Genomic DNA, 18,205 nt, shown 5'->3' with positions numbered 1-18,205 from the left:
TAACACTCCAAAAATTACAGATCAGTGAGTGATTTCTGTTAATTTGTATACTGGATCAGGTATGGATGGTCGGATTAAAAAGTTTAAGAATACTAGGGAGAAAAACATGAACATTGTTAAATCAAATCTCCTGGTTCGGAATTTAAATACGACTGATATAAATATTAGTAGAATTATTTATAAGCATATAAAGCTTTCAAAAGTACAAGTCACTCACAGAAAAGAAATTAAGTGGTTGCAAAAGAAGTAAGCAAGCAAAGTCTCACAGGAACGGTGTGCTTAACCTTCTAAGGGTAGAAAGGAAAGGTATTACTATAAGAAGGTTGATATGTTTGAGAGAAATTTATGAATCAGTTCAGGGGAAAGTTGATGGTTTATAATACAATTGTCCAGCATCGTTTCAACTTTTGTGCGTCAATTTTATATGTGATGATCATATGACTTCAAAAGCTTCAGAATCGGGGAATGAGAGTGATATTGAGGCCACATCGCCATACACCGGTTCAAAAAAGACTGTGTTTTGTGTGAACGATATTTATATATAAAATAGTAAATAATTTAGCACCTTCTTATTTTAAGCAGCTTGTAAATTTTAATAGAAATGTACACGATTACCCTACAAGAAATCATGACAATCTATATACTTTAAAAACAAATTTTTGAAGTACCATGAATTCACTGCTTTTAGGGGCTTTCGAGTAGGCTTCATCATGAAATCAAAGATTTATCATCACTTAATAGATTTAAAAATGTGTTAAAGGCATATATACATAATAGCAACTAGTTTGGTAGAATATAAAGTAATATATAATATATAATAATAATAATATATACTTATAAAGTTGATAAATTTGTGCTGGTCTTTCTTTTAATTCATGCATGCAACTTGGAAAGCATTGTTTTTGTTTATGTATATTAGGTATACCTATTTAAGATTTATTTCATTTCATTTAAAATAATTCAGTAGGGTTAGGTTTCACCCTTTTGGATGTGTTACGAAAGGATTTTTTAATTCATTTTTAAAGGCCGCAACAGGTCGTCGTATACATGTTTTTCAGAAATATTTTTTTCAAGAGCGCTAGCAAATTTATTCCAGTCCTTACCCTGTATATTTTTGAATTCAGGAGAAAAAGCCCTATTAATTTTAGTTTTAATATACAATTTAAATTTTTCGTTTGACATTTGTATTTTTCTGAACTTTGTGATACCCTTGTATTATATTTTAGAATATTTTTTGTGATTTAGGATAAGGAGACAGACAGCTTTTGTGTTTAAAGTTAAAGTTTTCTCTACCTTATACAATACGTAGCCCCAGGTACAATTCATCAGGTGCTGTCTAAATGTAAGGTAATAGCTTAGCCTAATAATTATTTTTTATATAATAAGAATAATCCAATAATCGAGAGTGAATTTCTCGTTTTTTTTTCAACTACAATAAAGATTTCTTTGAGTAATATATTAAATTTAATATTAAGAAAATTTTCCATGATTTTTATTTTGTCATATTTCATAGAAAGTGTTTAATAATTAATTAACTGCTATTTCATTCAGTCAATTTTTAGAAGTTAAATATGTTTAATAAAATTAAAGAACATAATTTTACTAAACACAAACCATAAGTGGCAGTTAGACTTTGGTTTACCATAAGTAAAAATAGTTTTTCATAATCTTATATCGTAACATATAAAGGTAAATAAAATTAGGTTTATTCATAGAAACCTACCTTTATCCAACAAGACCCGACCGACGTCCACGTAGCCTCCTGAGGCTGCTTCCATAAGAGGTGTAAGTCCGGTTTTGGCCCGGTGTTCCACGTTGGCTTTACGATCCAATAAGAGTGCCACCACCTCGTGCCTTCCCTGGAAGCATGCCAGAGTAAGCGCGGTGTTTCGGTTGGTTTCAATTTGGGCATTGATGTCACTGCCCGAATCCAGTAGCAATTTTACTGCAGCTCCGTGACCATTCATCGCAGCCAACATGAGAGGCGAGATGCCGAGTTTCGATCCTAGAAGAAATTACTACCTTGAAAACTGGAGTTTTTTAATAATGTAAAAGTATTTAAGAAAGTTTATTAAGAATTAACAAAAAAAAGAAAGAAAAGCTACATAGTAATCTAAAAATAATAACTAAAGTTTTTTAGTGGAAATATTAAGGAACTAATATTACCTAATATTAATCAGTTAGTTAAAAATTAGTTACTCAAAATAACCAAACAGAGAAAGGTTTGGTTTATTTATTGATATTATAAGTCTCAGAGCCAGCAACAAATTAATTTTTTCTGGTCAATTTTAATGTTCCACTTTGCTAGGAAAATACATTACAAAAATTATAGGCAGTTTAAAGTATTAAAAACTTAATTAAAAAAAAAAGATTTTTTTAAAACTAGATTGAAAACATTCCCACTATATATCATATTATACGATGACCCATAGAAATTTAAAAAGAATCAATATGCAGCTGTAGACAGATTTGGAGGAGTTTCCCCTGAATGATACTTATAATTTTAATACAGTTTATGAGAAACTTGATTTTATTTTCAATAATCTAACAGCATTACTCAATCAACATGCACCGCTAAATTTTTTAAGAATTATCAATAGACAAATTACAAAAACAAGTTGAGAACTAATGAACTAAATGGCTCTAAACATACACATTTATCTGAGCACTGAGAATATAATGAACAGTTGATAAACATATTTATAACTGCATATCAGGTTGAGCAACGAGCATATCTGAACTTAAAAATTTAGACTTGTACTTCTAAAGAGTAATGGATAGAATTAAGAAAAAATAATGTCTAAAACAAAAAGAATCATTCCACATTTGAAAAACCTGGCTGAACTTAATGCACATTTTGTTAATGGCGCCAACGTCACAGTCCTTCCTAGTACGCAACTGAAATACAATCAAAAGCTTCTGAAAACGATATTATTAATAGTATCATTTTAATACTTTGCTATTAGTTCATCATAATTCAAATTCCTTTTATAGTTCATTTAACTCTTAAAAATAACTTTCCTCAAAGATGGATAGGTACCAACGGACCTGTTAGATGGCCTCCACGGTTTCCCGATCTCTCGATTTAAAATTTTTCTTTTTATGGGGGTATATACAAAATCAAGTGTATAGAAGACAATAAAACAATCTGAAAGAACTTCAAGACGCAATTTATTTATCATTTCAAAATCTGAGGAGACAAATTATTATTTTGAATGCTATATAAAGGGTTACAAAGATGTGCCAACTTTGTATCAGAGAAGATGGTGGTCATTTTGAACATCTCTTGTAAATTGTTGTTTTGTTATACAGTTGTCTTCTTACAGTGTTTAATAAATTTATGTATTTGTTTTTTTATGTTCCTTTATTACAAAAAAATATTAAATTTCCTATTCGAAGTTCTTAATGTGTAACTTTTTATTTGTTTATTATTCTTATTCATGGCCTCCCATTAAATTATAAATTTTTTAATTTAAATTTAGAAAATCGTTATTTATTTGCGTATTTTTGAAAATAAGTCTATAATCTTATATATTTTTAAAAAGGTAAGAAAAAGGTCAATATTATGAACTATAAATATACAGGGTGTTAAAAAAGCATAAGTTTGGGTTACAACTCAAAAACTATTAATCAAAAAAAATATATCTACACCACTGGATTCTACGAAAAAAATTTATAAGAATGAGTTTTTGTTAAAAAAAGAATTCTGAAAAGAAAAAATTATTTTCAATGAACCTAATAGCACTATCACCCATATTTAGTCAATATTGAAGAAAGAAGGGTGCAAAAGGTTCAAAACTCTTTATATTTATGATATCAGAGGACGGCAATACGTTTGACATCACCTTAAAACTAAATGTCCAAAATACCTTAATAAAAACAATGGTTTACTTCATGGATGTGCATAATAAAGAGCGTTTAAAAAAAGGTTTTTCGTAGATCGTGACATTTACGTAAAAAATGTCGAAATGTAGCGTTACAGCAACTTCTCCAGTAGACTAATATTGCAACAGTTTGATCAGTATTCGCAAATGATTTTTGATAAATTTTGAGTAATTAGCACCCTTTAATCAGATACTTAGTTAATCACTTATATTCCTTCAAGTTTTGTAAGACAGGGTGCACATTCAATCATGTTATTTAAATTGAAACTCCAACTACCAGTACATGATGTACATTTCATGTGCTGCTAGTTGGGGATAGGATATTTTAAAATCAACAGAAAAAGAGACAAAGACATCAAATTTCCTTTCCGAAGAAGCTAAACAGGAAGCCTCCTTTTGTTGATATTTATACTTTTTCGGGTCGATTAAGATAGCCCTCCCCCCTCCCCCAGTAGCAATAACTATATGAAAACTAGACTCGAATTTGGCACTAATTTTGCACCATTAGTTTCAAATTTTGCACCGCTATAGGTGAAAAGATATGTCATTTTATTCTCTGAATTTTGCACCACTATTTTCGAATTATGCACCGCTACCAGCAAGGACTACATAGCTCTAAAAAATCTCTATTTAAAGCCCGTCCAAATTGAGCGCCAACGCACACGTATAATGTTTCTTTGATGTCCGCCAAAATATCGATATTCAGCTTGGCGCTCAGGCCATTCGGGGAAGCGATGCATGCAGCGAGCTTGAACCACGAAATCACCATCCACATTTGCATACGCATGGGTATGCAAAGCTGCCCACCGCATGTGTGCTCAAGTCTGAACTCGTCTTAACATTGGTATTGTTACTTTGGCAACACTGGTATTTATAGACGCGTGTGAGATCGCGAGGGTTTGTTTGCATTTTCAAGGAATCTAAATTGTTAAGTGTTAAGAAAGACCTCGATTCTATACCGATAGTCACAGTGACAGTTTTTTTTTGACGGATTTTTTTTTTTTTAACTTTTAAGTCAAAACAGTGTGTTTAGATACTTTAACTATGGTAAGTGTACTAGATAGTGCTCCCAAATTCCTTTAGTTACGAATATGTATTTATTTCACAATGGTTCTATAACTGCGAACTGAAATAGTATATTCTATAACAAGTGTGGAATTAGCAAAATGAGTGCCAAATTCGAGTCTAGTTTTCATTTAGTTATTGCTACTGAGGGGGGCTATCTTAATCGACCCTACTTTTCCTTGCATAAATAATAAATTTACTTAAAAAAAATTTAATTGATGATATTCTACATAAAATATAACCTTTATTAAAAAACGTTTTTATTATTGTAAAAATTAATTTGACTGTTTTATTATTGTAAGAAACTTTTACCTTTTTAAGCAGCTAATGATTAATTTTAGCCCTGACTGTGAACTTTGATCATCTTAATATCTTCATAGATTTTGAAGAATTAATTAAAAAGAAAATCAACATAAAAATAGATTGTTAAACGTTGCTGGCTCTTAGTATTGAGACGACTAACTAAATCTACAATAATCTATACGTCTACTTCATACGTAAATCATTCCATAGAAAAAAAATGTCAAATCACCTTCAAACAACTTACCGGTCCTGGAATTGATTTCGGCCCCATGGTTCAGCAGCAACTTGATGATGTTTACGTAGCCTCCAGAGGCGGCGAGACTAAGCGGAGTGTAATCGGACACATTCCGATGCTCCTTGTTGGCGTTTCGGTTCAGCAGCAGCTCCACCACCTCGTACCGGCCTCCGCTGCAGGCGAGACTAAGAGGAGTGTCTTTGGTGCGCTCAGACTGTGCCTCAATGTCCGCATTATGATTCAGTAAAATCTCTACCACCTTTTCGTGGCCAGCAGTGGCGGCAAGGATTAGCGGAGTGAATCCTATTAAAACATTAAATAATTAAAAATATAGCTTTTGGTACAAATACAGTGGCTAAGACAACAATTCAATTTTGACAAATTAAAATAAATATGGCAAAACAATGAAGTATTGACAGAATAGAGAAATACTTAAAATTAAAAACAAATAAAACGTATTCATAAAATTTCTTTTATAGTAACCTCAAATACTGCATATTATTAAATTTGTTGGCCTCCAAAGTACTAATAAAGAAAAAAAATATTTCAGGAAACATTTAGTAATTACTAAGATACCACGATCTTAAAATTTCTACAGTTTTTGCTATTAGACACAGGTTTGAGAAATGCCAATTTAAAAATCTTCATATTTACAACAAATGTTGGAACACTAAAAAAATAGAAAAGAGTCTGAATAACAGCAGTGTCGCTGGCCCCATTTTGGACATAAAAGGTGCGTTTGACAACCCATCATTTGAATCTGTAACTCAAAAGCAGATTCGGAAGCAGCGAATTGCTTAATGAAAAAATCGAAGAGCAGATAACGCGTGGATGTCCGTTTTATTATAGTAATGAAAGAAACCGACTACAATCGGCCTTGGAAAACGGAGAGAGAAGGAAGGTTTAAATGTCAGTCCTCTTAAACCAGTAACCCAACAAAATTTACCAACAATGCGGAATTAGAGGGATTAGGATCTCAACACTGCAACGTAAAGAAATTCCTCTGTTGGGAGAAATGAAATATTTGGGTCACTTTCAGTACTAACGTTTTAGTAAAACAATCAAGCATTCGAAATCCATCCTTATGATGGATGGATGACTATATGGGCAAATATGGTGCTTACAACCCAAGAGGTGTATCCAAGTAGAGAAGAGTGTAACGACAGCAACCATAATATTCAGCGGGATCTAATCTGGTACACGGACAAATTCAAAGAAGACTAACAAAGGTACAGGGAAATTTAATTTTTGGAGAGAAATGAAGGCAAGGCAATTCCATCCTTTAGAAAATCTTGCATTGGATAGAAATCTTTGCAGTACTCGACTGTGCAGAAGAAAATAATAGAAGTACAATAACAATACAGTACAATAACAAGCAGATCCCAATAATACCTAGCAGGCAGATAGCCGGAAAAAACTTGCTAGTCCCAAGATTACATCGAAGCTGGTAAACCTAACAATGTAAAACTTGAGTGTCTACCGGAACACAGCGGTGTAACAGGAAATTAAAAATCGGAAGAAGAGGATCTGCTAGTCCCTTTATTGGACCAGAGCTTGCATTGGGGTGTGAATTAATACCCCAAGCAGAGCAATACGAACGTAGGTTAAGAGAGAACCCCAAATTCACTGCCGATCACATATAACAGTTGAACAGGAATGTGTTTATAAATTTTTTCATAAACGAAAAAATCACCAGAGATCTTTTCACTTAAAGTTTCAGTAAAAACAAACTGAGAACAATTCTAGCTTCTTGTAAGGAATCGTTATGCACAACGGAGACCTGACCTGTCATCTTAGTCAAAAAGGAACAAGAAACTATTCAATACGAGGAAACATATATATTTAGGAAGGACACACTAAACCTTGAAAAACTAAATACCACCGCAAAAAGACCTGTACATATTAGTGCAAGGCGGCGAAGTGTTAAGTAGGAAAAAATATAGTGTAAATACATAAAAATAAGTGCTCTTAAGAGTGAAACCTGGATGAACCCAGGAAAGGAAAAAAACACCAAAAAGACCAGTGATATCTGGATGTAATGTTTTTTAAAGTTGAACTACATGGAATAAAAAACGTATTGCAAAATATATTTAGGTTCGATATAAACTACAAATTAGTAATGTGTAATGCACTGAAAATATGCACAGATTTTTTTTTCATGAGTTTTTAAACGTGTTTAAGCAAGAACAGTTTTGAATTTTTTAGCGCCTATTAAATATTGAATGTTGAAAGTAAAAATCAATTAATCAAATAAAGAATCATACTTTTAAATTATCAGTAAAATATAAAAGTTCGACATTTTGTAGCACATTTTATTGAATGTACCCAATAAAAGTTCATTACTATCATATTTATGGAATTGTCTTTTAAACAGAGGCTAATTTGAAGAATTTTTATTCTGATTTAAAAAAATATACGGGGTATTTACAAAACATGTGCCAAAAACTTAACTGATTATTCCTGGAACTATTCTAAGGATACTTTGTCCTGTTATAATTTATGATAAGACGCTTTGTTTCGAAGATACAAGGCGAGAAAGAACTTCAACCATCCAATTTTGGTAGTTTTTAAATTATTAACTACACTGGACCTACCAAGTAATAAAAAATCTAACAATTCCGTTCGTATCTTTTAAAAACATTCCAATCAATGTAGCCTTGAGTTTGTCAATCAGTGTCAAAACTTTTGAAAAAATTAAAAAAAAAAAAAAAGCTAAAGTATTGTTAGTGAAGTCGTCTTTCATGAATGGCTGTACGAATGCTGAGAGCTACTTTTAGCATTCTGGCTCGACTGTTTTTAACAGTAACAGATCGCTGGATTGCTCGAGGTGGACCTCACGTATGGCCTGCTCAATCCCCGGACTTGAACCCCCTGGATTATTTCCAGACGACACTTAGTTATTAATTTATGCTACTCCAGTGAAAGATATAGAAGATTTACGAAACCGGATAATTGCTGGATGTAACGCAATCAGAAATGATCCTGGTGTTTTTAAAAGAATTCGACAGCCAATGAGATGATTGGTTTCTTGCATCGGAGCGGGGGGTAGTCATTTTAAACAGTTCTTGTAGATTAAGAAACATTACATGTAATTTTTGGTAATAAATAATTGTTATTGTCAAAGTTCCTATTGGCCCTGCATTTTCAAACGAAGTGTACTATCAAAAATCATAAAAGGGCAAAATATCCTTAGAATAGTCCAAGGAATAATTGCTTAAATTTTTGCTCCATGTTTGGTAAACACCCCGTGTATAATGTTAATAATTAAATGAGCTATTTTTTTTATTTAAATAAAATGGGACCGTTCTTTTGTCAGTAACCACTCCCGACTTTGCCTTATTTATTTTCATGTAATGCTTTAATGCTTCTAATAATTTGATTGTTACCACCTTGCACAGAAATATAACTTTATACAAAATATTTTTGCACACACTTAGCAGAAGTTTTTCATAATTTTTCAAAAATTACGAGATAACAAAACCGACACACATAGATCTTTCTCATGATATACCTATATGTGTAATTACAAATACTCTTTTCTTTCCATAACAATAATATTTTTTTAGTATTTTTTAAAAATAATTTAATTCCAAATAAAGCTTTAAGTATTTTCACGGACTTAAACAGATGGGTTTATTTAAAATTAAGCTATATCTTTATTATTTTCAAACCAAGAAGCAACTTAAAATGAGATGGCTATTTCAAATGTTATCTAAGATTATAGTTAAAAACTAGAACTGTTAAAATATGTCATTATTCAAATATGTGTATTATTTGGTATGGAATTTTTCAAAAATATAAATTTGTCAATTCTTACCTTTCTTATCTCGATGTTCAATATCCGCACCGCGGCTGATCAGTAGCTCCACCAGCTCCTCGTGGCCGCCTGCGCAAGCCAACGTCAAAGCGGTGTCATGGTTGCTCTCGGTTTCCGAATCGACGTCCATGCAAGGCGAAATAATTGAATTCGCCCCAGCGCATTGACGTTGCTGGTTCGCTGCGGCACCGCTGTATTGAGTAATGGCTGAATTGTGATCGATCTGGTAGTTAGGATCCGATTGAGGATTGTTCTGAGAACTGTACTGGTGTCGGATGACTCGGCCTTTTTTGAATTTCATGTCCGAAACTTTTTGGATTTTCTTGGCGACGTCAGCCGCGGTTTGAGTTTGAGTCGCGGCTTGAACTTGGTTGGAGGTCTGGGGCAGTTGCTGGTTCGCCGCTTGCTGCTGTTGCTGTACAAGTTGCTGTTGTACAGAAGCCGGCGGTTGCTGGTGTTGTCCGCATGGTTGGCAAATATGTGTGCCTGGATACAGGATATTAATTAGATTTTAAGTGTATTAGGAAACTAAAGTCGAGTTAACTCTATGATATTATTACTAAAATATTGAAATGAAACATTTAATTCAGTAGTTTAAACGTAAACATTAAGCACATCATTGCAATAACTGAGGTAGGTAGTGGTCAATTTTAATAAGATTACGCAACTTATAGATAACCGCTGTTGCTGTCCACTGCATTAATTGACACGTCATGCGCCAGGGGCATTCGACTTTATTATTATAATTCTCTTAGTTGTAAAATAAAAATTTTACAAGATGTGAGAATAACATCTTTTTCTTCTACCCATAGCAAAATTGCACTCTATCAAAATCTTATTTTTCGCATTTTTATTTTCTTTACTACGCCTGTTCAGGTGTAATTTGTTTGTAGGTGTGTTGTTAAAGTTTTAATGAGGTCCCGTAGTTCAACAATAGTTATTTCCTTAAAATTCCGTTTTTCTATATTTAATATAAAATGGGTGTCAGGCAGATTTAAGTTAGATAGACAGTATTGTGCATAAATATAGCAACAAGCGATGTTTTCAAAAATATTATTTGCTCCTTTATTTATTCCATATTATTTCTTTACTTTTAAGTACACGCCTCTGTATTATTTATAAATATAACGAGATATCATAAGAATGCCAATGCAGAGTAAGGAACTTCATGTTTGTTTATTTAGACAATGTGCATAAATATAGCAACATTCTTGTTTCGAATTTATTTTATCAGTTAAATATCGATTTACCTGCTGTAAAGTTGTTATTTTTGAATCTCAGAATTAACTTAAAATGGGTCGCTCAATAACCGTCTCTGGTGATGTAAGAAAAATTATTGTGGAGCATACGAAAATGGTGTTAGTCAGAGTGACATTGCAAGAAGCTTACGGCTTCACAGGTCAATCGTATCCAGAGTTTGCAAAAAATTTCGCCTTACTGGAACAGCTGCACCGGCGCCCATTCCTGGTAGACCCAGAAAAACAAATTTGAGGATGGATAGGCCGCTGCTACGAATTTCCAAAGAAAATCCTTTTTTGTCTTCTTCCCAAATTTTGGCAAAATTAAAAGAGGGTGGAGGAGTAAACCTCAATTCCAGTACCGTAAGGAGAAGATTACTTGATGCCAACTTAGCTGCTCGTCGCCCCGCCAAAAAACCGTTACTCTCAAAGAAGAACGTCAAGGCTCGTTTTCACTTTGCCCAATCTCATGTCCACTGGTCTGTAGCTGATTGGAAGAACGTCGTATTTAGTGATGAATCTAAATATAATTTATTCAGGACTGATGGAGTGATGTACGTCAGACGCCCCAGTGAACAAAGAATAAACAAAAAGTACATTTGCCCCACAGTTAAACATGGAGGGGGAAATATTCTTGTATGGGGATGTTTCTCGGCTCGTGGCATGGGACCCATAGTAAGAATAGTGAGAATAGTAAGTAGTAAGAATAGTCCATGCCAAGACGATGTGCAGATGTTATAAAGGAGAAGGGGTACTACACGAAATATTGAATTGATTTTAATTTAGTTGGGTTATATTTTTTTAGAATCAAAACTATTTTTTGTTGCTATATTTTTGAATATTAAATTTGCATAAAACAATTTGGTATTTTATTTATTATGATACAAAAAATATGATAATATGAAAATATAAACAGGCTCTAACTATTCTTGTAAATAATATATAAACCTTACTTATAAAATAGATACTAAAAGGATATATAACAGGAAAGTTCAATGTTGCTATCTTTTTGCACAATACTGTATGTCGAATACAATACTCTTCAGCACTTCTCTGAGACGGGGGCAGGCTATTTATAATGTTGGATGCAATTTCAGTAAAAAAAGTATTAAAATCGTTAAGAGATAATTGTGTTTCTGTCTTTACTGTTGTCTGTTTTTACTTTTTTAAATATTGGAGTTTACACTTAGGTATTACATCCCAGGCAGCCTTTGGATTATAATTTTGACCTTTGCTTCCACTGATAACGTATAGTGCCGGCAATCTTAGTGCACAAGACGGATGATAGACGATTTTACAGTTTAAGCACCTCACTCCGGTTTTCTCAACATTACTCTAGCAATATTTGCACTTTTTGTTTTCATCATCTGCGAACCCATCTTCACTCGGCGCCATATTGGCGAATTTGGTGATCATGGTATTTGGCTGTGTGAAAACTATTGACTAGTCTTATTATAAAATTTGCAACCTTAAAAAAATATATTCTTTTAATAAAGTGCCGTTGTATGACTATCTAGAATCAGCATAATACCGCTATTACAAGTATAATGATTATGTAGAGTGCCTTCATAAACTAAATAAGTTTTGAATAAAATAAATAAAATAATAACAACACCAATGATATTACTACTGACAATTGATTTTGTGACATGACGATCTACCCATGTTTTTTTCAAGTGAATAAAAACAAAGATAGATAACACTTTATTATAATATTTTTTCCAGGACGGGAGAAGTTGGTTTAATAGTCATCTGTTGATAATAATAAGTTCTTGCCAACAAATTTAGATTTTTTCTAAATTAATTGGATGTGAGGTCAAATAAACCTTGGGTTTTAAATTTCAATATTGCCGACAATTTTGCATATTTTTGGCTATCCTCTGAGCGCTATAAGCAAGATAAATAGGGCTAATTAAACTCATAAAATTATTAGTATTTTTAACTAAATTTAAAAATATTATGAAATAAAATTTACTAGTTTTAAATAAATATCATATTTTATAGGGATGACAAAATACACTTTTAAAACATTTGGGCCACATAAAAGGATATAACACACTTGAAAAATGAAAGCTCAAAACAAATATACATATAATAAAAAATTTAAAAAAAGATATATCTATATTATTTTGTACTTACATTAAAAATCTATTGACCATTGCATCTACAAACATAAAAATCTAGTAAACCATTAACAAAAATTTTAAACAACGGTCTTTATGATTCCTAAAGAAAGGTGGAAGAAACAAATGATGTAATTATAATAACATTTTACTGCCTTCAATCTTGATTGTCGAGCGATACGGAAATTCTCTAGATAGCGCAACAGTTGTTATGATTTTTTTGTTTGACTGATAACACAATTAATAAATAAAATACCGATCATCTTTTTTGATTACCGGCCATATCTAAGAATTACATTTAGCCATTTGATTTTATTGTTTCAATAACGTTGAAATACGACGCACATAAATTATCGGTGTCCTGCTTTTTATTAATGCTTTTATTAGGTTTTTTTTAACATTGATCATTTCTAAAATGATTCTCTTTTTATAATTTGATTGTTTACCAACAATTTTTACATCTTGAAAATTGAATGTGTGTACTTTTATATCAGCATGTTCTGCAAGAGACATTTATTTTTTGATGTTAAAGATTTTCTGGACACTTTAATGTTCTGTAATTCTTAGGTTTATGCATCTCCCATTTTGGCCTCTTTCACTGTCTGAACAGGGAATTTTATAAACCACCCCACTCACTAGTTCTTCAGAAGTAGGTGTTTTTTTTTGCAAAATGTACAACATTATTTTCACATTTCAGCATTAAGTGTGTATTTGGCAATGTTGACGTTACTTAATTTTGCCGGGGAAAACCCTTTTAGAAACTAACGATTCAATGTGCTTAACGTTTTTTATGTGAATATCTGAATGTGACTGGAAGTTAAGAAAATGTTTGGTAGATGTGTGACACCACTCCGTTGTGCTATTTTCATTTCTTATAAGTAATACATCTTAAAATGATAAAATAAAGGAACAAAGCAACTTTTATTTTGTAGTTCTGACATACATATATGGGAACAAATTGGAGAGACAGTTAAATTTATTTGAGCTCACATCCAATTAAGTTAGCAAGAGGCATACAAAATTTGTGGGTCACAAAAAAACAACAATTTAGATTTTTTGATTCGAAAACAAGTTCTAGCCCATACCTTCAATAAAGTTAAAAAAAAATCAATGAAATCAAGTAAGTATTTTTTTGAAATATACCTTTTTTACTGATTTACTGCAAAAAATTATGGGATAGATTGCTTCCATATAAAAGTATAATTTAACAGAAAATTACTTGATTCTTACCTCTGGAAAATTTAAGTCCCATTTGAGAAAGCCTTAGTAGTCACTTGTGTTAAACAGAATTTAATTATAATTATCAATTCGTCGCAATCTTAACTCGCAAAGTTACCCCTTAACATTAATGATTAATAATAATTAACTTAATGATTTAGGTTTATTTTTATACTAGACAATTCGACCGTTTTATTTTTATTTAAGTATGCCACTAAAATCGTTAAGAAATAAGAAATAAACATACCTTGAGTTACGTGGCCGCAATTAGCCACTTGTTGAACCTGCTGCGGTGGCGCTGATACACACGGTTGCGGTTGGGCAGCGACGTACGTCTGTTGCTGGCTAGTAATAGATTGGGCGACGGATCCCGCTACCGAAAGAGAGTCTGCTAAAGAAAAATAATCGATTATATAAAACGAGACTAAGATAATCGTTTTAAATAGGCAATTTACGATTTTCTTTTGACAATAAAAAAAAATATTTAAATTAATTATGATTATTTCTATTATCAAAGGCAATAATTGAATATGCGCCGCTATAAAAATGGTGTGAGGTATGCTGGTATTGGATGTGAGTCCAAGTACAGGCCACGCCCTACCAGAATGAAAAGCTTTCGGTACATGAAAAAGGAGTTGAATTCGATTTCATTTTTCTTGAGAAGTTGGTTAAGTTTCAATCAATCAATGCTTTATTGTCAAGAAATTGTTACAATTTGTAGACAAAGCTGTAAAACAAAAAAGACACAAAAATACAAACAAAACACAATTAAAGAAAAGAAAAACAAAACAAAATTTTAAAAAAATAATAAATAAATAAATAGAATAGAATATCTACAGTATATACAGATTAATACAATTTCAAAATTGTAAGTAGTCAAAAATATTATTATAAAATATACAATTTAATGTATACAATGTTAAAAAAAAAAAAATTGAAAATGTTTAAAAAAGTAAAAAATTATAAAAAAATCCTAAAATATCTACACAAAGCAGTATACCTAAACATGTACAGATAGTAAAAATACATAATCAGCTAGTGCGAAATTTCAAATCAACGATTACAAAAAAAAAATCGTTAACTGTGTAAAAAGCTCTCTCCAGTAAGAATGCTTTTAATGCTTTACGAAATGCAAAAAAAGATGTGATGGATTTAATTTCCAATGGCAGATGATTGTGCTTTTTTTGCATTATATAATACGGAACTTTTGACCAACTCTAAATGTGGGGTAGGCAGGTATAGATCATGTTCCGTGTTTCTAAGTGGATAACTATGGAAAGACCTATCAGATGCTGAACCGTGTATGCGTATTAGACAAACGGACTCAAATATGAATAAAGATGAAAAAGTTAATATTTGAAATTTTTTGAAGAAATGCTGGCAATGACTTCTGTATTTAAGTCTCAGTGTATAACGTAAAGCTCTCTTTTGTAGTCGAAAAATACGGTCAAATTGAGTTGCACTACATGTACCCCAGAATGGAAGGGCGTATCGAAGGTGCGATTCAAAAAGGGCAAAATAAACTGTTCTAAAAGTAGACAGGCTAAGCTCCTTAGAAATTGATCTTAACGCAAAACAAGCGGCACTTAATTTTCTTGATAAAGAGTCAATATGTGTGTAACTACAGAATCAACTTCGTCAATTGTTGCGTTACCAAGTACAAAAGATTGCAAGGTATTTTTATAGGACAACATTTTAGTTTTGGAAATGTTGAGACAAAGGAGATTAGAGTCGCACCATAATTTGATAGTAGTTAAATCACTTGATACGGTTCTATGAAGTGTAGAAATATCCGGATTACTCCAGGTAAAACTAGTATCATCAGCAAATAGACAGATTTTACCGTTAATATTTAGATTAGCAATGTCATTGATGAAGATAAGAAACAAAATAGGGCCAAGTACGGAACCTTGAGGCACTCCACTTTGTATTGGCTTGCAAGCAGACATAGTCGAATCAATTCTCACAGCTTGACTTCTATTACTGAGATACGACTTAAACCATTCAAAAGGCGCTCCTCTGAACCCATAATATTGCAACTTTTTTAATAAGATGTCATGATTAACACAATCAAAGGCTTTAGAAAAATCACAGACAATTGTTGCTGTAGAGTGTTGGTTGTTTAAGCTAGAGTATACATTATTAAAAAGAGAAAACATAGCATCATTTGTGCATTTGTTATTTAAAAATCCAAATTGATGGGAAGTAAGTATTTTATATTTTAGCAAAAATGATTGAAGTCTTTTTTTAACCAATCTTTCAATAATTTTTGAAAGTGTGGGAAGAAGAGCGATAAGGCGATAGTTGGAAGACTGATCTTTGTCTCCTCCTTTATGTAGTGGAATTATTATCGCCAACTTAAGGCAGTTAGGAAAAACACCTTTTTGAAAAGACTGATTAATTAGAGTAATAAGATGACATAATGTACATTCGGGCAGATTTGAAAACATTTTGAGAGTAAGTCCATCAATTCCAGAAGAGCCTTTGTTTTTGATTTCCCTAATTGAACTGCAAAGCTCTGGTAATACTACGGGCGTAAAGAAGAAACTGTGGAAATTCTCATTTGTAATGGGAAGATATGAAAGTGGATCATGGGAAGGAGTTATGGTACTCATTAAATTATTTGCCACATTTACAAAATAATCATTAAGGTTCTCAGATGAAGTGGAGATAGTATTCGACAAAGAAGGCTTATTTCTCAAAGCATTAACAATCGACCATGTTTCCTTAGCCACATTTTTAGATTTAGCCAGTCTCCTATTATAGTAAATATCCTTGGCGGCTTTTAAAGTTCTCTGATAAATCTTTTTGTAAAGTCTTACGTATTCATGAAAAAAGCGCTGTCTGAAAATTTCTTAAGATGAGATAATAAGCGCATGTTCTTAGCAGATGTATGCAAGCCTTGGGTAGACCAGGAGTTATGTTGCTTTTTTTTAAGAGGTCTCAAAGGAAAGGATTTGTGAGAAAGACTAGATAGCGTTTTTACAAATCTAGCGAATTCTGAATCAACGTCGTCAGAGAGAATATTCCAGTCAGTTGATTGACAAAGGTGCCTAAAATGTAAAAAAAATTTATCCGAGAAAATACGGCCTAATTTGCGTGGAACATTTTTACTTTTAGATTTAGTTATGGAAGTTATGGTCTTGTCGACTCTTAGACAAAAGTTAATTCTTCTTTTTGAGTTTCTAATAACTTAATTTTGTACTTCATAGCCCAGTTTAAGGTATCTCTTATAACAACTCTTGATATTTCTAAAATATTAGTCTCGGAACTCTTTCCCCTTACCCGCCAGCGATAAATTATTCAGAGGCACAGATGGTTTTTTCTATTAGTTTTGGTGATTTTGTGACACTGTAGTTTTTGTTTTATTTGCATCTGAGGATTACTGGAGGATCAAGCTCTTGATTTTTTTTTGGGAGCAAACGAGTTGAGATTTTTACACAGAATAGTGCAAGTATCTGAACTGCCCACAGGGGCCGGTGAAATGCCCGCATCCCCTGGGACTTTTTTCCAGTAAATTTTTGTTTTTTGCTTCAGCATCCTCAGATACTGTTCGAGGTTTTCATTGTCTATGGCCAAGTTCTGATTTATACGCAGCATCTAGAATTTGGAACCCAGGTCCGCGACCTACTTCTCGAAAGACGAATTTTCACAGAGCATTGAATTTATTTTGTATTAAGTGACTTTAATTCTTCATTTTGTTGGCTATTTGTGAATTTGAACATAAATTTCGCTATATCGCCTCTCTCGCTACACACCGTCTCACTCGTTTTTTCCATCCAAAAAAATCTTTTTAAAGCAGACTTAATTTTTGGATTAAGCAACAAAACAAGGTGTTAAATCCGGTGAGTGCAGCGCGTGTTTAAGCACAGGTGCATTGTTCTGGTGTAAGATTCACAACTCCCTCTCGCAGTGTTGTCAAAACTGTCACAAAGCAAGTTTGGTTTACAAATTGACTATCTAGCACCCATTCAGTCATCACGATACGAAATTTTGATTTCGACATCGTTTTTTTATTCTTGGGGATTGCCGCTTAGTTTCCATATCTAATCTATACACGGACCAGCATTTGGTCAGAGAACAGGTTTTTTGGGAAAAACTTCGCACAGATTTTCTTCAGGTTCAATTTGTCACATAAAATTTCTAAGAGTTTCTTTCTCGACGTTTACGGTCGTCTGAATACTCATACGACGATCTACGCACATAATTTTATTGATTTTGGTCATTATTTGTGGAGTTGAAGCAGAAACTGATTGACGTTGGTCATTTTCGGTCGGCCTTCAACTTTTCACTCAGGTTTTTTTTAATTAAAAAAATGTACA

General features: G+C 32.5%; 1 protein-coding gene across 3 annotated transcripts in view; it reads right to left on the bottom strand.

The window, feature by feature from the left end:
• LOC126734515 (ankyrin repeat and KH domain-containing protein 1-like) overlaps positions 1-18,205 on the bottom strand; it is a 156,703-nt gene that overhangs the window by 15,608 nt on the left and 122,890 nt on the right. For all 3 annotated transcript variants that reach the window (XM_050438179.1, XM_050438180.1, XM_050438181.1), the window contains exons 23-26: positions 14,131-14,274; positions 9,305-9,790; positions 5,482-5,790; positions 1,724-2,005 (exon numbers count right to left, since the gene is read on the bottom strand). In XM_050438179.1, the coding sequence (XP_050294136.1) occupies positions 1,724-2,005; positions 5,482-5,790; positions 9,305-9,790; positions 14,131-14,274 (1,221 nt within the window). The remainder of the gene's footprint in view (positions 1-1,723; positions 2,006-5,481; positions 5,791-9,304; positions 9,791-14,130; positions 14,275-18,205) is intronic.

This window comes from Anthonomus grandis, chromosome 3, assembly GCF_022605725.1.
Source record: "Anthonomus grandis grandis chromosome 3, icAntGran1.3, whole genome shotgun sequence".
Taxonomy (NCBI): domain Eukaryota; kingdom Metazoa; phylum Arthropoda; class Insecta; order Coleoptera; family Curculionidae; genus Anthonomus; species Anthonomus grandis.
Note: the sequence above shows the minus strand (reverse complement) of the source record. Positions and strands in the feature narration are given on the sequence as shown.